This window comes from Pungitius pungitius, chromosome 16, assembly GCF_949316345.1.
Source record: "Pungitius pungitius chromosome 16, fPunPun2.1, whole genome shotgun sequence".
Lineage (NCBI taxonomy): Eukaryota > Metazoa > Chordata > Actinopteri > Perciformes > Gasterosteidae > Pungitius > Pungitius pungitius.
Window position 1 is genome coordinate 10,300,059 of NC_084915.1, and position 20,498 is coordinate 10,320,556.

At 37.4% G+C, this 20,498-nt stretch overlaps 1 protein-coding gene and 1 long non-coding RNA gene across 9 annotated transcripts; both read left to right on the plus strand.

The window, feature by feature from the left end:
- Positions 1 to 43: 43 nt before the first annotated feature.
- LOC119215252 (major antigen-like) lies at positions 44 to 18,929 on the plus strand. Of its 8 annotated transcripts, XM_062557988.1 has the most exons (16): positions 44 to 405; positions 609 to 671; positions 1,572 to 1,655; positions 2,575 to 2,658; positions 2,891 to 2,953; positions 8,604 to 8,687; positions 8,925 to 9,008; positions 12,031 to 12,114; positions 12,352 to 12,435; positions 12,894 to 12,977; positions 13,102 to 13,164; positions 14,267 to 14,350; positions 17,382 to 17,444; positions 17,961 to 18,044; positions 18,132 to 18,263; positions 18,345 to 18,929. In XM_062557988.1, the coding sequence occupies exons 1-16, from the start codon at positions 156 to 158 to the stop codon at positions 18,623 to 18,625; spliced, it is 1,671 nt and encodes a 556-aa protein (XP_062413972.1). In that variant the 5' UTR covers positions 44 to 155; the 3' UTR covers positions 18,626 to 18,929. The 8 variants fall into 8 exon arrangements, with proteins under 8 accessions (XP_062413972.1, XP_062413973.1, XP_062413975.1 ...); XM_062557989.1 differs by lacking the exon at positions 13,102 to 13,164; XM_062557991.1 differs by lacking the exon at positions 12,894 to 12,977.
- LOC134105995 (uncharacterized) lies at positions 11,149 to 11,558 on the plus strand. Its single transcript, XR_009942500.1, has 2 exons — positions 11,149 to 11,270; positions 11,478 to 11,558. It is a non-coding gene; the product is annotated as an uncharacterized LOC134105995 (long non-coding RNA).
- Positions 18,930 to 20,498: the final 1,569 nt, after the last annotated feature.

The following is a 20,498-nucleotide window of genomic DNA, read 5'->3' on the forward strand; positions in this document are numbered from 1 at the left end:
CAGCTTGTATTTTCTCACTAGCACTGAGATCGTATTGAATCATCTAAATCCTTGAGTCAACCTAAAAACACATGTTGCTTTTCCCATTAGTTCAGTTTGGGGACTATATAAGACAGCTCAACTGCACCACTGTACTTCTGTGAGGACGTTGCACCATGAGGGTTGTTCTTGGTTTGCTGTTGGTGCTGCTTGGTCTGTGTGGGTCAGCGGCTCAACAGGAGGGTTTCGCCAAGGTTGGTGAGATCGGAGAGTTCCTCCAGACGGCTCCAAGAGACGCGGCTGATGACTCCATCGAGCACAAAACAAAGCAAAGCAAAGCGGACATCTGGGCAGAGCTCAGGGCTCTGAGGGACACAGTGTCAGATGTTAGGGTGGAGCTTTACCTGCTGCAGAGAGATAATTCTGGTAAAGTATGGTTACTTTTTACTGTCGGTGGTTCATCATGTCAACCTTCAACAGTTAGATTGAAGTGTTTCAATGTTTTTTTCAGTATTTGGTCAATCGATGCAGAACATATTGGACCGTTAGGGAACAATTTGAGCTCGTTGTATTATTTTGTTGTTAAAGAAATGTTCTTGATTCACCTAAAAAATAGTTTCTGTTTTCAGTCCAAGACATTAGGCTGTTGGCCACTGAGAGCAAAACAAGTGGCCTGGAAGGAGAGATTACAGGTATTTCCCTGGCACAGTAGTTCAATAATTTCCTGTTTTAATTTGTTAATCTTTATATACATTTTCTCAAGATTTCACATTTATGTCAGTCCTTTTTATTTTTTAATCACCTAAAAAATGTGATTTCCGTATTTGGTCCTAAACCAAGGTGCTGCAAACAATTTTGACCTATTAAAAAGTAAGAGATAATGTTTTTGGATCCTCATTTTGAATGTACAGGAATAATTTTATTTCGTGAGCAAGATGGTGAAAGTGATGGATCTTTCAGTCATTGAATACACTTCTTTTATGTCATTTTCTCAAAAAAATGTTTTTAACACTTAACACACAAAAAATTCAGTTATGTGTGGTTTTTATTTGTGTGTTTCCTGTTTAACATTTACCTCTGGATTTTCTCAAGGACCCCCATCTAAATAAAATACTCCAATAAATAGCTGTGCATTAGTTATCATTAAGGTATTCAGTAGTTAAGGTATTTCAGTCTGGACTAAAGTGGTGGACCGATTGACAAAGAGCTGCTAGCATGGTAAAATATTGACACAAAATGATTAAGTAAAGTAGCCGTAACTCAACTTACAGTGTGTGATGGGGGAAGGCAGAGCAGTGTTAAAATATTAAGAACTACTTTATTACTTTAACCGTATAACTGAATTTGCTGAACGGTTTTAGTTGCCTAAATGTAACCAAACCTGAACTACACAGGTACCAGATGAGATATGACTCCGCCGAATCTTTTTTTCACATGTGTTAAGTGTTTTTTAGGATAGTTCCAGCCCAATGACATGAGTAGCTTTAAGCACATTTTTCATTATCGGTTGAGGAGATCAAATCAAGATGTTGTATGTATCTGTTCTGCATGTTAACAGGTTGCTCTGTAATGTGTTGTTGCATTAAATCCAGACTTACAGACCAGACTGAGCAGCAGTGAGAGTGAACTTCTCGTTAGCAACTCCAGGATTGACCAGCTGAACAAAGAAAATGCAGGTGATGAAGTGCGTCAGTAAAAAATGTCGCTACAAAAGTTCACTCTTAGGCATCCAGTAGTTATAGTACTTTGGACTGTTTGTGGCCCATACCTAAAATTAGTTGAAAACTCCAGCTCTATAACAAGAGTTAGTTCATTTAAACTTGCCATCTTGGCTTACTGCATGGATTACCGGAAATATTGTAATGTTCAGTCGTCATGTCTGACATGTAGACTGAACATTTAACATTTACATTCTACATTTACATTTATGTACAACATTTAACATTTGTATATAAAATGTAACATTTACATTTAAAATTTACATTTATAATATTTAACAACTTTGTGTTACTGACAAACATTATACCTGGAAAAGTTATTGCATGTATTTACATAAATTTCTGTCTAAATGTTTGAAAAAGTGACATGAATTTTGTCATGGTTTTTTTCATATGATAATGCTAAATTTACTAAAACCGCGCACGAATTTAGAACGTACGACATTTTACAAACGGCGCCCTATAGTAAAGTAGCCGTGACTCAACTTTACTTGCAACAAGTGATGGGATAAGGGAGAGCAGTGTTGAACGGTACAAAACTCTTTAAAATATCAAGAACCACTTTTTTTTTACCTTATTACTGGATTTGTCAAGTGGTTTTAGTTGCCTAAACGTAACCAGAATTCAGCCAGAGAGGTACCAGATGAGATATGTCTCAGCCGAATCATTCGTAACCGACATTTGTCAGTGTGTTTTTTTCAGATTGCTCTAACAAATAATATGAGGACTTGTTGGACAGTGAGAGTCAAATATGCTTTAAAGTTTCAAGCACATTTTTCATTACCGGTTGAGATAAGATGCGAGACAAGATGTTGTATATATTTGTTGTGCGTGTTAAGAGTTTACTCTGTTATTCAGTGTTGTTGCATCACTCCAGACTTACAGAGCAGACTGAGCAGCAGTGAGAGTGAACTTCTTGTCAGCAAGTCCAGGATTGACCAGCTGGAGAAGGAGAATGCAGGTGATGAAGTGTGTCAGTGAACTGATGGACTTGATGTTGGCTGGAGATTAAGTTTAATGGCCTACATTGACTTGGTTGTGTTAACAGAGAACCCAAAGGTGGCCTTTTACACAGCTTTTACTGATGCAGGATATGTTGGACCCTTAAGGAACAATTTGAGCTCATTGTATTGTTTATTTAGATCGTTAAAGAAATGATCCTCTGTTATCTAAAAAATACTTTCTCTTTTTAGTCCAAGAAAAGAGACTGAATGCCACTGAGAGCCAAACAAGTGGCCTGGAAGGAGAGATTACAGGTATTTTTCTGTTTAAGTGATTTAAAATGTGTCATTTGTTGGCTGTTTATATAGATTTTGTCAAGGTTTCACATGTATTTCTGTCTTTTTGAATAAGAAACATCCATAAGAATCTTGAAATTATTTGGGCATGAACCAAGGTGGTGCACACAATTGTGACCTGATGAAAGTTAAGTGATGAGGTTTTTGGAACCTCATTCGTGACCAAGATTTCAGATAATTCAGTTACTGAAGGTACTCGTCCTGACAATTAATGACGATTCTTTTATCAGGCCATTTGGTGTTATGTTTTAAGTCTTTTGGTCATTTTTTTTCAAAAGCATTTAAAACATTTTGCTCTTTTGTTTTTTTAAGCCCTGTTATTTGTGGGTTTTCTATTTAACGTTTACCTCTTGATTTTGGCAAGGACCTCCTTCTAAATGAAATTCCAAAATCGTAATGGGATTGTTGCTGCAAAATGAAATTCAGATTAAATAATTGAAATCAACGAAATGATTACAATTAATTGTGAGTGGGACATTAATATGTGAACTGAATTTTATAGCAATCCATCCAAAGCTGATGAAACATTTCACTCAAAACTACTAATCTCAATGTGAAATTTGGGCCGCAGGAAAAATGGCGCCCTCATAAGAGTTAGAAGATAAATGTCAGTACAGCAGTTATTGTGAAGGCATCCAGTAGTTAAGGTTTTTTAGTCTGGACATTTTTCATTATCTGTTCAGGAGATAAGATGCGAGTCAAGATGTATATAGATTTGTTGTGCATGTTAAGAGTTTACTCTGTAATTCAGTGTTGTTGCATCACTCCAGACTTACAGAGCAGACTGACCAGCAGTGAGAGGGAACTTCTCAGAAGCAAGTCCAGGATTGACCAGCTGGAGAAGGAGAATGCAGGTGATGAAGTGTGTCAGTGAACTGATGGACTTGATGTTGGCTCCAGATTAAGTTTAATGGCCTACATTGACTTGGTTGTGTTAACAGAGAAACCAAAGGTGGCCTTTTACACAGCTCTTGATCCTCATTCACAATATATTGGACCCTACAATACCTACATTACACTAAAATACAGCAATGTCTTCACCAACGTTGGCAATGCTTACAGTCCATCTACAGGTAATACTTCAGCACACTTGAAATTGTAAATGTATATAAATCTATTATTGCTTTTCATGTTCTACTCTTACTCTGTAGGTTTCTTCACAGCACCAGTCAAAGGGGTCTACTACTTCCAGTTCACTGCAGCTTCTAACAACATGGGTTTAATGGGGGTATATGTGTTCAAGAACAACGACATTATCATGTATAATGAGGAGTCAAATGATGGTTCATCTATCAAATACCTCACTAACTCTGTTGTCTTGGAGCTGATAGCGGGAGACGAAGTTCGTCTTGTTCTCCCACCAAACCAACTTCTCTTTGAGAACGGAAATAACCACAACACCTTCAGTGGCGCTCTTCTCTTCCCACTGTAAGGATGGGCTTAAGCTGCTTTTGTTATTGGCTACACTATGATTTGTCACATAACTTTTAAATCAATATAACACTTGCTTATCACTGTTTTTTGGTCACCAGTTAAAAGGTTTCCATTGCCCTTTATTAAAAGGGGTGTTTCTGTACATGATTAATGTCCAGAATTCTTTGTCTTCTAGTTTTCTTTGTCATCCTATTTTAGGTCAGTGACAACTCTTTGGGGAATCTGAAGGGCAAATGTGATTCTTTACCAGTTGAATGATCCACTAAGTTTTGCAAATTGTTGTGAGTCCCCCAAATCTGGCACGGACCATGGTACATAGTTTTTTCAAATACCACTTGGAAACAACTTTGCGAACGTTACTCGTAGCTACGTGCATTAGCGGGTTAGCTTGCTTTTAGCTTCATATTAGAAGGACTTTCCAGAAGAGTTTGGTTTTGACTCTGAAGTCACTCTACAGGTGGGAACACGAATAACAGCCTGGAACAAAGTTACTACAATATGCACAGATTTGAGAGCATGCTACCTTCAATGGTTGTCGGAAATTGGGGAATTTACAGAAGTCAAAGAGCAGGTGTTGTGAGGGTCATGAATGCAGCACTGCGCTAATGTAAAAATTAACATTGTTGCTTATTCCAAAATAAATTTGAATTAATTTACAAGTATATTTCTATGAGACGAGGGAGTCATAGACAAATAGACCAGCACTATCCATCTATTGTATTTTCCACTCATTTGTTGGCTAACCAAAGGAATAAATAAATGAATACACATTGGTTCCAAGCCAATAGTATTGTCCATGTGTGTCTTTTGTAAAAGAACATCTGTTACCATTAATGAACCAACCATCAAACTGTTAATGGAGTAGAACAACAGTAAAATTATTAAAAACGTGTAATCAGTGCTCAAAGTGAGACAGTATTAACATATATTCATTTGAAATCTATTTGGATATGTATATGTATATATTAAGATGCACATGGATCTAGTTTGTTGGGGAAACATGATCAGTGTGTTGAGGAAAGACAAGCTTAAAGGCCCCACAAAAATTACCACAATGTATTAGTTAGGATAAAATGTGCCATTATAATGTCACACATTACATTTATAAGTGTTTGGCTAACTGCTTCTTAGACCCGCAACTTTGGCACCATGTCCGAGCCCAGCTGAGACAAGCGGACGTGGAGGAAAAGCAAACATTTTGCGCAGATATCTTAATTTACAAATAATACTGGGTATATAATGAACTTTAACAAAAAACACACAAATGATCTATTTGTAAAACAGATTTTTAATATAAAAACAAAAACAAAAAAAATGTTTCTTTCTGTGGACCAGCCGCAACTGGGTGTAGAACTCCCAGTGATGAACAAGGTTCATAAATGTCAGACATGGTCAGTGAGAGTCGTCTCTATTAGACAAGTAAGCCTGCATCTATGTGTGTGTATCTTACTCGGGTACATAATAAAATATTTTGAGTGGCTGGATGTATCAGATAAGGGCTCTTTGGTACTATCGAATCAATTAGTGTTTTTGGGGCTTCACCACGCGGCAACCATGATGCAGTCACAGTAGAATGATGAGCAATGTGCCTTTTCTGGACGACGGAGCTCCAAGTCTGGCAGCAAACATCATGTCCTCCCACTTCAGCAGTGATCGTGAAGCAGCTGTTGTGTTGGATGTGGCCTGTGGTACAGGACTGGTGGCCAGACAGGTAGTATGCAAGATACAGGCTTGAAAGTCACTATGAATTTGAAAAAAGGTTATTTTTGTTTTAATTCTCAAATCAACTAAAGGATGTTATTTTCAATTAAATAAGACTGCTGTGTTGTCTGGTCTATTTCTGTTTAGAATAATTCCCTGTCTGCTCGCAAAATTTCCATGTTGGGATCAAAACAGGACAAACCCTGACACTTATCATTTTAAATGCTCAATTGATTTAACCAGTATGACTGTTAAACAAATAAATGTGTCTGTGTTATACAGATGAAGAGTCATGGATTTGGACATTTTGTGGGGATCGATGGAAGCGAGGCTATGTTGATGATGGCCAGAGAGAGCGGCTTATACCAGGACCTGAAGCAGTGCATGCTGGGAGAGGGACCACTATTGGCCAAAAGGGTATTGTAAAAAGGGTCGTTTGATGGTTTAAGTTGTATCACGTGGGTCATTTGTCGCTGTGACCCTAAGCAGGGTAGGTTAACAGACACCGTTTGACTTATTATGAATAAATCTTGTATCTTTCATGATTTTACTGCAATTTAAAATTGTTGAATAGTATTGTTCTGCAGTTTGATGTGGTTGTGATCGTTGGAGCACTAAGTATTGGTCAGGTCTCAGTTGGTGTCGTCAGAGAGTTGTGCAAATCCACCAAACCAGGTGGGAATGTCTTTTTATTGGTGTGATGCTGCCTCTTCTGCAGTTCTGAATTTTCAAAATTTACATTGTCTTAAAGTTAAAGATGCGGAGCCTTAAGAATCAAAACGTTCATTACTACATTTTCTTTATATTCCATTTGAACAATATTCATGTTTTATTCATAAGCACGTTTTATACTTGGCATCTAAAAGATGGAATCAACATTCTTACCAATATTTACACTAATTTGTCAGTGTCCAATAAATGCTTCCTAATAAAACATTATAGATTAAACATGATAAACATAATCTTGTGATATAAATTGAATATTAACATGAACCTTAGACTTTGTAATCCCAGACAACGCATTACCAATGAAAGTCGCTTCATAATTAGAAAAAGGGTTTGAAGAAAAAACACCAAATCATTTTATTTAATATACAGGTTGCTACACACAAGCATGGACTGTTAAAATAATGTATTTACTTGAAGATATACCGTATCTAGAATATCAGACTTTTTACATCAAAATATTTATAAAAGCGTAAATTTGACAAGTCTTGTGTCAAGATTTAATATTTAATTCAATTGCAAACTTTCATTCAAATAAACAATTACCTCTAATCAGCCAAGAGTAAGATTATGGTAAAAGTGTTCAGTCTGTAGCAGCTTGTATTTTCTCACCTGCAGATCATATGGAAGCCTCCGGCCAACAATCAAACAAAAAACACATGTTGTTTTTCCCATTAGTTCAGCCAGCTGAAGTTTGAAAAATGTAATATTTCCTTTTCATTTTTATGTCAAAATATTTTTAGAAATGTTGAGACGATGTGACTTTTTTTTACAATGAGAGAATATGGGCTTCAAAAATTATTGATTTGAAGGAAACTTGGAGTCATGTTTTCATATTTCATTCAATTGTTAATCTCCAAATGAACTCTTCACACACATAAAAATGTACAATGAAAATATTCTGTTATAAAACAACAGAACAACGTCTCCATCAATGAAACATAATGTTCTGAATTTAACTGCATTAAGATCTGATCCAAAGTAAATATGGTGAAAGATAATCATGGCGTTTTTTAACAGACTTTTAGTTAAAACAAACACAGCCAGAAGAAATTCTGTTGTTTTCTATTTTTCCAAGTTTTGATGTTCAATGTTTTTCGCTGGTCCCCAGAAAATAATGAAAAGCTCACATCCGGCAAGATTATAGTTCCACCAGTCTGTAGCAGCTTGTATTTTCTCACCAGCACTGAGATCATATTAAATCATCTGAAGCCTCGAGTCAAACAAAAAGCACATGTTGCTTTTCCCATTAGTTCAGTTTGGGGACTATATAAGACAGCTCAACTGCACCACTGTACTTCTGTGAGGACGTTGCACCATGAGGGTTGTTCTTGGTTTGCTGTTGGTGCTGCTTGGTCTGTGTGGGTCAGCGGCTCAACAGGAGGGTTTCGCCAAGGTTGGTGAGATCGGAGAGTTCCTCCAGACGGCTCCAAGAGACGCGGCTGATGACTCCATCGAGCACAAAACAAAGCAAAACACCCCGGACATCTGGGCAGAGCTCAGGGCTCTGAGAGACACAGTGTCAGATGTTAGGGTGGAGCTTTACCTGCTGCAGAGTGATAATTCTGGTAAAGTATGGTTGCCTTAACGTAGAATGTTCACAAGGTTGACCTTTAACAGTTAGATTAAAGTATTAAAGTTTTTTGTTCAGTGTTGGTTCAATCGATGGGAGTCAAGCTGTTGTATGTATTTGTTGTTCATGTTAACGGGCTGTTCTGTAATTCAGTGTTGTTGCATTATCTTTCAGACTTACAGAGCAGACTGAGCAGCAGTGAGAGTGAACTTCTTGTCAGCAAGTCCAGGATTGGCCAAGTGGAGAAAGAAAATGCAGGTGATGAAGTGTGTCAGTGAAAAATATCTGTGCTAAAGTTCAAATTAAGGCATCCAGTTAAAGTATACTGCTGGTATGGTGAAATATTAACATCAAATGGTCAAGTAAACTAGCCGTGACTGACTTTACTTTCAACAAGTGACGTGAGAAAGGAGAGCAGAGTTAAACGGTGTATATTGTATACATTTGTTGTATAATAGGCTGTTTTGTAACTCAGTTTTGTTGCATTACCTCCAGACTTACAGAAGAGACTGAGCAGCAGTGAGAGTGAACTACTCGTAAGCAAGTCCAGGATTGACCAGCTGGAGAAGGAGAATGCAGGTGATGAAGTGTGTCAGTGAACTGATGGACTTGATGTTGGCTGGAGATTAAGTTTAATGGCCTACATTGACTTGGTTGTGTTAACAGAGAGACCAAAGGTGGCCTTTTACACAGCTCTTGATCCTCATTCACAATATATTGGACCCTACAATACCTACATTACACTAAAATACAGCAATGTCTTCACCAACGTTGGCAATGCTTACAGTCCATCTACAGGTAATACTTCAGCACACTTGAAATTGTAAATGTACATAAATCTATTATTGCTTTTCATGTTCTACTCTTACTCTGTAGGTTTCTTCACAGCACCAGTCAAAGGGGTCTACAACTTCCAGTTCACTGCATCTTCTAACAGCAAAGGTCAAATGGCTATATATGTGTACAATAACAACGACCATATCATGTATAATGAGGCGTTTAATGATGGTTCATCCATCAGATACTTCACTAACTCTCTTGTCTTGGAGCTGATAGCGGGAGACGAAGTTCGTCTTGTTCTCCCACCAAACCGAATTCTCTTTGAGAACGGAAATAACCACAACACCTTCAGTGGCGCTCTTCTCTTCCCACTGTAAGGATGGGCTTAAGCTGCTTTTGTCATTGGCTACACTATGATTTACTGCATCAGATAATGTGGTTATCAATCTGACTTGCTTTTTGTGTTGTCACATAACTTTCAAATCAATTTAAAAGTCATCAAGCTTTAAGGATAAGTCTTCTTTTTGACTTTCACATATTAAAATTGATTAAATGTTCAAATTAGTAAATATATCTCTGTGAGTGTTGTTTTTACAGGCTGCTATATTACTGCATTATTGTTAGTGAGACTTTTTGAAAGGGTTGAATACTGTTGGATAGTTTAACAATTATTTATCAACACTATTTAGCATTAAAGTGGACATGGGGATCCTGCTGCAAACACTTGCTTATCAACGTTATTCACCGGTTAAAAAGTTTCCATTGCCCTTTATTTAGAGGGGTGTTTCTGTACATGATTAATGTCCAGTCTTCTTTCTCTTCTAGTTTTTTTTAATCCTTTTTTACATCAGTGACAACTCTTTGGGGAATCTGAAGGGCAAATGTGACTCTTTACCAGTAGAATGATCCACTAAGTTTCGCAAATTGTTGTTGTAAGTCCCCCAAGTCCGGCCCAGGCCCAATGTCCCAAGGAATCTATTCATTTCAAATACCACTTGGAAACAACTGTGCTAATGTTACTCGTAGATACGTGTTTTAGCGGGTTAGCTTGCTTTTTAGCTTCATATCAGAAGGACTTTCCAGAAGTGTTTTGTTTTGACTCTGAAAAAAGTAGTGTATATTAGTAGTAGTATATTTCTATGAGACGAGGTAGCCATAGACAAATAGACTATTAATTATCCATTAATTGTATTTTCCACTCATTTGTAGGCCAACCAAGGGAATACATTAATAAAAACACATAGATTCCAAGCCAACAGTATTTTGCATGTATTGTTTTTTTGTAAAAGAACATCTTTGTTACCATAATGAGCCAACCATCAAACTGTTATTGTAGTAGAACAATAGTACATTTATTAAACCCATTTAATGCTCAAAGTGAACCAGTACTAACAGGTTCACAGTACCAGCCCCCTATTCTTTGCTCTTCATTCTACTGTGAAAACTCTCATCACATCTCAAATCACTTGACAGCGGTGTACAATCATCAAAACAGGATATTTAATGTTTGCAGACATACTTGACGCACTCATACAGGTCATGCGCCAAGCCTACTCGAGGTTTTCATCTTCGGAGCAGGAATATGTAGTTGGATGATAAACATGCTAAAACGGGGAGCTGTGGGCAAAACCCAGGTGCTGGTAGTCGACCTCGGATGTAGACAATCATCTTTGACACCACAAAATTATATCTTCATTTTAATAATAAATATAATGAAGTTTGTCCATGTTTAAGTAAATAGTATACTTTTTAATCCAACTGTGGGAACATAATCAGTCTAGCAATGGCGACAGTGCAATGACGGGAAGCACCATTTAAATAAAATATTGACTTTAGTAATTACATTGACTAAATATTGACTAAAGTAATTTAACATAGTTTAAATGTAATTGTATATTTAAATTAATGTTATTTTTGCATTAACAACTGCCATCGCATGATTATGACGCTGCTTAGTGAAAGCGCAGACAGAACTTTGAACGACTGTTGTCTGCTCCCAAGTGTCTCTGAATCCTCGATCACATACGTCCGTGACTGCACCAGGTTTCCATCCAGGGCGAGGTAAAGGGGTCTCAAAAGACATCAGGACTGAACCTTTGACGTTTTGACCGCAGCCCAGATGTTCCACTAGATGTAGTAGTTGCACAGTGTAACCGCGCTGCACATTTCATTCGCAGTTTGATCACAAATGAAATAATGAACGTTCTGATATCTGTCATTATTAGTACTTTAACAATATGGTCCCGGTTTCTTCCTTCATTTGAGCAGGTTTGTTATTGGCCTGATGGCAGCTGGCGGTGAGGCATTCGAACATGTAAAAAAGACCATCTTATCAGCTCATAAAAGCACCCTATCAGCAGAAAAGGTCTCCTTCTACAACTCCTGGGCAGAGAGCTATGATCAGGTGAGCTTCACAGAAGAAAAATGAAAGGTTATGAGCAAATATATTGGCAGTATTGTTTTCATTTGAACAAGGTCTTGAGTCAAGTTTGAATAATTCGATTAAATTCAAACTTTTATTCCAATTAACAATTACCTCTTATCTGCAGAGAGTTAGATTATAGTGAAAGTGATCAGTCTCTAGCAGCTTGTATTTTCTCACCCACAGATCATATCGAACCTGCTGCAGAGAGATAATTCTGGTAAAGTATGGTTGCCTTAACGTAGGATGTTCATAAGGTTGACCTTTAACAGTTAGATTAAAGTATTAAAGTTTTTTGTTCAGTGTTGGTTCAATCGATGGGAGTCAAGCTGTTGTATGTATTTGTTGTTCATGTTAACGGGCTGTTCTGTAATTCAGTGTTGTTGCATTATCTTTCAGACTTACAGAGCAGACTGAGCAGCAGTGAGAGTGAACTTCTTGTCAGCAAGTCCAGGATTGGCCAAGTGGAGAAAGAAAATGCAGGTGATGAAGTGTGTCAGTGAAAAATGTCTGTGCAAAAGTTCAAATTAAGGCATCCAGTTAAAGTATACTGCTGGTATGGTGAAATATTAACATCAAATGGTCAAGTAAACTAGCCGTGACTGACTTTACTTTCAACAAGCGACGGGAGAAAGGAGAGCAATGTTAAACGGTGTATATTGTATACATTTGTTGTATAATAGGCTGTTTTGTAACTTAGTTTTGTTGCATTACCTCCAGACTTACAGAAGAGACTGAGCAGCAGTGAGAGTGAACTTCTCGTAAGCAAGTCCAGGATTGACCAGCTGGAGAAGGAGAATGCAGGTGATGAAGTGTGTCAGTAAAAAATGTCGCTACAAAAGTTCACATTAAGGCATCCAGTAGTTAAGGTATTTCAGTCTGGACTAAAGTGGTGGACTGACTGACAATGAGCTGCTAGCATGGTAAAATATTGACACAAAAGCCACTCAACTTTACTTTTAACAAGGGATGGGAGAAGGGAGAGCAGTGTAAAACGGTGCAAAACTCAGGCAACATTCAAAATAATAAGAACCACTTTATTACTTTAGCCGTATAACTGAATTTACTCAATGGTTTAAGTTGACTAAATGTAACCAAACTTGAACCGCACAGGTACCAGATGAGATATGACTCAGCCGAATCATTCGTAATATACATGTATTAATGTGTTTTTTCTGATTATTCAAAAAATTGACATGAGGACTTGTTGGACCGTGAGAGATAAATGTTAAAACTTTGACTTGTTGTTGCTTTCACTCCAGACTTACAGAGCAGACTGAGCAGCAGTGAGAGTGAACTTCTCGTTAGCAAGTCCAGGATTGACCAGCTGGAGAAAGAAAATGCAGGTGATGATGTCCAACTCATTGATGCAGAACATTTAGACCCTTAAGAAACAAATTGAACTCATTGTATTATTTAGATTGTTAAAGAAATGATCCTTGCTGATCTAAAGAACATCTTCTCTTTCAGTCCAAGAATCTAGACTGACTGCCACTGAGAGAAAAACAAGTGGCCTAGAAGGAGAGATTACAGGTAAAGTGCTTCAAAAGGTTTAATGTTGTCATTTGTTGGTCTTTATATACATTTTCTCTACGTTTGATATGTATGTCAATTTATTCGAGAAAACATCCATAAGAATTATGAAATGATTTTTGTATTTGATCATGAACCAAGGTGCTGCACACAATTGTTACCTAGTGAAAGTTGAGAGATGAGGTTCTTGGAACCTCATTTTGAATGTACAGAAATTTATTTTGTGAGCAGGATTTAGGATCATTCAAATACTGAACGTACTCGTCCTGACAATTAATAACTATTTGTTTTTTAATGCAAATTGGTGGTGTGTTTTAGGTAATTTGTTGCTTTTATGTTTTTTCTTAAAAAATGTTTTTAACACCTCACTCTTTTGTTTTATAAATTCTGTTATTTGTGTGTTTTCTGTTTAACTTTTACCTCTGGATTTTGGCAAGGACCTCCTTCTAATTTAAATTCTTGAATCATAATGGGAATATTACTACTAAATTAAATTGTGATTACAATTAATTCTGAGCAGGACATTAATATGTGAACTAAATTTAAAGGAAACACTTCACTCAAAACTACAAATATCAGTCTGAAATTTGTGCTGCAGGAAGTTCGGGGGGCATCATGAAAGTTAGAAGGCTTTATCCTCTCAGATAAATGTCTCTACAAAAGTTTTTGTTAAGGCATCCAGTAGTTAAGGTATTTCAGTCTGGACTAAAGTGGTGGACTGACTGACAATGAGCTGCTAGCATGGTAAAATATTGACACAAAATTATCAACTAAAGAAGCCGCTCAACTTTACTTTCAACAAGTGATGGGAGAGCACTGTAAAAAGGTGCAACATTCAAAATAATAAGAACTACTTTATTACTTTAGCCGAATAACTGAATTTGCTAAATGGTTTAAGTTGACTAAATGTAACCAAACTTGAACCGCACAGGTACCAGATGAGATATGACTCAGCCGAATCATTCGTAATATACATGTATTAATGTGTTTTTTCAGATTATTCAAAAAAATCACATGAGGACTTGTTGGACCGTGAGAGATAAATTTGGTTTAAAGTTTCAAGCACATTTAGTCTAATCCACTGTCGTTTCATTAAATCCAGACTTACAGAGCAGACTGACCAGCAGTGAGAGTGAACTTCTCGTTAGCAAGTCCAGGATTGACCAGCTGGAGAAGGAGAATGCAGGTGATGAAGTGTGTCAGTGAACTGATGGACTTGATGTTGGCTGCAGATTAAGTTTAATGGCCTACATTGACTTTGTTATGTTAACAGAGAAACCAAAGGTGGCCTTTTACACAGCTCTTACTGATGCAGGACAGGTTGGACCATACAATACAGACGTAACACTGAAATACAGCAAGGTCTTCACCAACGTTGGCAATGCTTACAGTCCATCTACAGGTAATACTTCAGCACACTTGAAATTGTAAATGTACATAAATCTATTTTTGCTTTTCATGTTCTACTCTCACTGTGTAGGTTTCTTCACGGCACCAGTCAAAGGGGTCTACTACTTCCAGTTCACTGCAGCTTTGTGGTCCTCAGGTTCTATGGGTGTACAAGTGTTCAAGAACAACCAACAGATCATGTTTAATTATAATATTAATAATGATTATTCATTTTTCGAAATCTTCTCTAATTCTCTTGTCTTGGAGCTGATAGCAGGAGATGAAGTTCATCTTGTTCTTCCAACAAACTATAAACTCTATGACCGTTCATATAACCACAACACCTTCAGTGGCGCTCTTCTCTTCCCACTTTAATGATGGGCTTTAGGCTGCTGTTGTTATTGGCTACACTATGATTTACTCCATCAAATAAAGTGGTCATGAATCTGACTTGCTTTGTGTGTTGATACTTAACTAAAGTTAAGTTAAAGTCATCAATCTTTAAGGGTAAGTCTTCTTTTTGACCTTCACATACTAAAACTGCACTGTAAAAAAAAACTTAAAAAGAAGGTTAGAAAACTTAATTCAAATGAAGTGTGAAAATTGTAATACTACCGGAAAAATCTATAAAATAAATGTTTTTCTCTATAAAATTGTTATGGAAAGTTCCTCTAAATGTATGGTTCTTGCACTTCATTCGAATTAAGTTATTTTACCTTAATTCTACGGTATTTGTTTGGCAGCCACTGCTGCCAGTCAATTAACCGCATGATTAGAATGTAGTTTAAGAAAACTGTAAAATACTCTGGACGAATTACAGTATTTTTTTATCCGTCAAAAAATAAAAAACATTTAATCTGTCATTATTAGCATAATAGTTAGATTTACAGTTGGACTGTTAATTTACAGATAATATCTTTATTTTTAGTTTGAGTTTTGCACATAATAAAAAAAAAAAAGATTACTGTAAAAATTTGTCAGGTAGTTTAACAATTATTCATCAACACTGGAGGACGAAGGGCTGTGGACTTGTTTAGAGGTCGCTGAGGTGGAGGAGTGGGAGAGAGCGGTGTCAGAGGACGAGGACGGCTACATACCTGAAGCTGTGTACCTCTATAAGAAACTATAGCACATTGAAGATCAAAGATTGTAGATTGAAGATGCAGAGCTTTAAATGCAACATTCAAAATGTTCATGACTAAATATTTTAGTTTTACAACAATATTCATGTTTCATTCATAGGCATGCTTTATACTTCACATCAAAAAGAATCAGAATCATTCTTACATATATGTACACTAGATTGTCAGCATCCAATACATGCTTCCTAATAGAACATTAAAGAATAAACATGATAACCTTTTGATAAACATTGAATATGAACATGAAGCTTTGACTTTGTAATCCCAGGCAACGTGTTACCAATGAAAGTGGCTTCATAATTAGAAGAAAGGGTTTGAAGTGAAAACACCAAATCATTTTATTTAATATACAGTTTGCTACACACAAGCATGGAATGTTAAAATAATGTATTTACTTGAAAACAGAATTTTTATATCAAAATATTTATAGAAACGTAGATTCAAACTTTGAAGTCTTGAGTCGAGTTTTAATATTTTATTCAATTGCAAACTTTTTTTCCAATTAACAATTACCTCTTATCCGCCAAGAGTAAGATTATAGTTAAAGTGTTCTACCAGTTTGTAGCAGCTTGTATTTTCTCACCAGCACTGAGATCCTATTGAATCATCTAAAGCCTTGAGTCAAACAAAAAGCACATGTTGCTTTTCCCATTAGTTCAGTTTGGGGACTATATAAGACAGCTCAACTGCACCACTGTACTTCTGTGAGGACGTTGCACCATGAGGGTTGTTCTTGGGTTGCTGTTGGTGCTGCTCGGTCTGTGTGGGTCAGCGGCTCAACAGGAGGGTTTCGCCAAGGTTGGTGAGATCGGAGAGTTCCTTCAGACGGCTCCAAGAGACGTGGCTGATGACTCCATCGAGCACAAAACAAAGCAAAGCAAAGCGGACATCTGGGCAGAGCTCAGGGCTCTGAGAGACACGGTGTCAGATGTTAGGGTGGAGCTTTACCTGCTGCAGAGAGACAATTCTGGTAAAGTATGGTTGCCTTAACGTAGAATGTTCATAAGGTTGACCTTTAACAGTTAGATTAAAGTATTAAAGTTTTTTGTTCAGTATTGGGTCAATCGATGGGAGTCAAGCTGTTGTATGTATTTGTTGTTCATGTTAACGGGCTGTTCTGTAATTCAGTGTTGTTGCATTATCTTTCAGACTTACAGAAGAGACTGAGCAGCAGTGAGAGTGAACTTCTTGTCAGCAAGTTCAGGATTGGCCAAGTGGAGAAAGAAAATGCAGGTGATGAAGTGTGTCAGTGAAAAATGTCTGTGCAAAAGTTCAAATTAAGGCATCCAGTAGTTTAAGTATACTGCTGGTATGGTGAAATATTAACATCAAATGGTCAAGTAAACTAGCTGTGATTGACTTTACTTTCGACAAGTGACGTGAGAAAGGAGAGCAGAGTTAAACGGTGTATATTGTATATATTTGTTGTTCATGTTAATAGGCTGTTATGTAATTCAGTGTTGTTGCATTACCTCCAGACTTACAGAAGAGACTGAGCAGCAGTGAGAGTGAACTTCTCGTAAGCAAGTCCAGGATTGACCAGCTGGAGAAAGAAAATGCAGGTGATGAAGTCCAACTCATTGATGCAGAACATTTAGACCCTTAAGAAACAAATTGAGCTCATTATATTATTTAGATTGTTAAAGAAATGATCCTTGCTGATCTAAAGAACATCTTCTCTTTCAGTCCAAGAATCTAGACTGACTGCCACTGAGAGAAAAACGAGTGGCCTAGAAGGAGAGATTACAGGTAAAGTGCTTCAAAAGGTTTAATGTTGTCATTTGTTGGTCTTTATATACATTTTCTCTAGGTTTGATATGTATGTCAATTTAATTGAGAAAACATCCATAAGAATTATGAAATGATTTTTGTATTTGATCATGAACCAAGGTGCTGCACACAATTGTTACCTAGTGAAAGTTGAGAGATGAGGTTCTTGGAACCTCATTTTGAATGTACAGAAATTTATTTTGTGAGCAGGATTTAGGATCATTCAAATACTGAACGTACTCGTCCTGACAATTAATAACTATTCATTTTTTAATGCAAATTGGTGGTGTGTTTTAGGTAATTTGTTGCTTTTATGTTTTTTCTTAAAAAATGTTTTTAACACCTCGCAGCCGAATCATTCATACTATACATGTATTAATGTGTTTTTTCAGATTATTCAGAAAAATCAGAGGACTTATTGGACCGTGAGAGATAAATTTGGTTTAAAGTTTCAAGCACATTTAGTCTAATCCACTGTCGTTTAATTAAATCCAGACTTACAGAGCAGACTGAGCAGCAGTGAGAGTGAACTTCTCGTTAGCAAGTCCAGGATTGACCAGCTGGAGAAGGAGAATGCAGGTGATGAAGTGTGTCAGTGAACTGATGGACTTGATGTTGGCTGGAGATTAAGTTTAATGGCCGACATTGACTTTGTTGTGTTAACAGAGAAACCAAAAGTGGCTTTTTACACAGCTCTTGATCCTCATTCACAATATATTGGACCCTACAATACATACATTACACTAAAATACAGCAATGTCTTCACCAACGTTGGCAATGCTTACAGTCCATCTACAGGTAATACTTCAGCACACTTGAAATTGTAAATGTATATGAATCAATTATAATTGCTTTTCATGTTCTACTCTTACACTGTAGGTTTCTTCACGGCACCAGTCAAAGGGGTCTACTACTTCCAGTTCACTGCATCTTCTAACAGCAAAGGTCAAATGGCTATATATGTGTACAATAACAACGACCATATCATGTATAATGAGGCGTTTAATGATGGTTCATCCATCAGATACTTCACTAACTCTCTTGTCTTGGAGCTGATAGCGGGAGACGAAGTTCGTCTTGTTCTCCCACCAAACCGAATTCTCTATGAGAACGGAAATAACCACAACACCTTCAGTGGCGCTCTTCTCTTCCCACTGTAAGGATGGGCTTTAGGCTGCTGTTGTTATTGGCTACACTATGATTTACTGCATCAAATAATGTGGTGATGAATCTGACTTTTTGTGTTGCACATAACTTTTGAATAAATGACCTTACTAAACACATACTAAAACTGATTAATGGTTCAAATTAGTAAATATACCCCTGTGAGTGTTGTTTTAACAGGCTATTATGTTACTGGATTATCGTTGGCGAGTTGAGTCTTGGGTTTTCAGGGTTACATAATGTCAGGAAGTTAAACACTATGAGGTAAACAATATTTAGCATTAAGTTGACTTGGGGATCCTGCGGTGTTTTTCACCAGTTTAATAAATGGCAATTTTGCCAACCCAACGTCCCGAGGGACGTAACTGTCACCTGCTAAATGCTTGCAGTCCTCTAAACTTCCCCTTCATAAGGATAATGTAAAATTGCGTTAATTGCTCTTTTTTAATTGGACAAAAAATAGTTATTGTATAAACTCTGTAATGCGAGTGCCTGGTGTGGGAAAAGCTAAACTATCTTATGTAACATGTTTTGATGTTGCCCAGTTAACGGGCCATGTCGCCGCATTGTGCTGTACTATTCTCTTTAAATACCATTGTGAGCCTTTGCAGCCCGTCACACAATTTACAGAGTGGCGCCAATTAAGTTCCCGATGGTTCAGGGCTTAAGGCCTGAGGGCGGGTTATTGGGATTGGGCCGATTGGGCCTTTGTCTTCCAGGGCAGCCTTTCATTGCCTCATTGTGCGCAATATATTTTAGAGCCTAAAATAGTTCAAAAACATAAATACATATACTTTTAATGTTTAATATTGTTCAATTGTTTATCCAAGGCACTGTGAAAGTAAGAAGGGATGTATCTTTGATAGCAATTGAACAAAACAGAAACTGTCCAACACATTGTAGAAGTCAAACAGAAATGGGTCCACTGTTTGGCTTACAGTGTTTTTTGCTTTTGTGCCTTTCCGCTTTGTTTATTTTTTTAAAGAGCTGAAATTCAACTGGATCATCCACAGTAATAATAAATAAAAGGAACTTCGGTTGCATCTACTGTCTCAACAGCAATGATGGATCCGCTCGGATTTACACACAAAAAAGGATTTTCCAAGCACTAAAGAAGAGTGAAAGGAAATAAGTGGATAAGGGAGAGGGATTCCCTCCTAGGGACTCATCACAGTGTGATGTCCAGCAGACAGGAAAATCAAATTTGGGAGACTGAGTATCATTCGGAGAGTTCATCTTCCCTGGAGACGAGTTTGCTTCCTCTTTAGCTATTCAGACCCCGAGACAGTTTCTCCCATCTGTCCTTACGGGGATCGGTCCCGTGGCGTTTGGCACACAGATTAGAGAAAGAGGAGGGAAGGGGCAGCGCTACGTTTAGGGAGTGTGAATTGCTTTCGAGGCAGCGCTGACTGGAGAGGAACGGCTACAAAGACATAAAGGAGTGAAATCACGTCCTACTTGTAGAAAGAAAGTGAGAACAGGCCATTGAAAGGGGTTTTGCTGTGAAGGCATTTACGGGAGTGAAATAATTGGATGCTGGAAGCCTTGTCTCAGCGAAAGCAAGACCGCAAACCACCTTTTCAATGAGCATGAGACATATGGAGGAGGTGAAGTCAGGTGACAGCCTTTTACCATCCATTTAAACCACAACCAAATATATTTTCTTCTCACACAGTCAACACAAACAGAATTTTCTGCAGAATTGTTTTTTGGCAAGACGCCAAGTTCCACAAGGGGATTCACACAAGCCGCATTGCTTCTTCAGAGGTATCGATCCTTTCGTGGCTATTCTGCTCCACTGCAGATGAAAGCCTGGTATCACCATGGTGAACTTGGACAGGAATGAATGAACGACTGAGGAAGACATGG

What these genes read in the sequence shown, in the direction of transcription:
- LOC119215252 (XM_062557988.1), top strand. Translation starts at nt 156, where the DNA reads ATGAGGGTTGTTCTTGGTTTGCTGTTGGTGCTGCTTGGTCTGTGTGGG. An exon ending in GCTGGAGAAGGAGAATGCAG is followed by an intron (nt 2,659 to 2,890) that starts GTGATGAAGTGT and finishes TTCTCTTTTTAG; the next exon opens with TCCAAGAAAAGAGACTGAAT. An exon ending in GCTGGAGAAGGAGAATGCAG is followed by an intron (nt 9,009 to 12,030) that starts GTGATGAAGTGT and finishes ATTATCTTTCAG; the next exon opens with ACTTACAGAGCAGACTGAGC.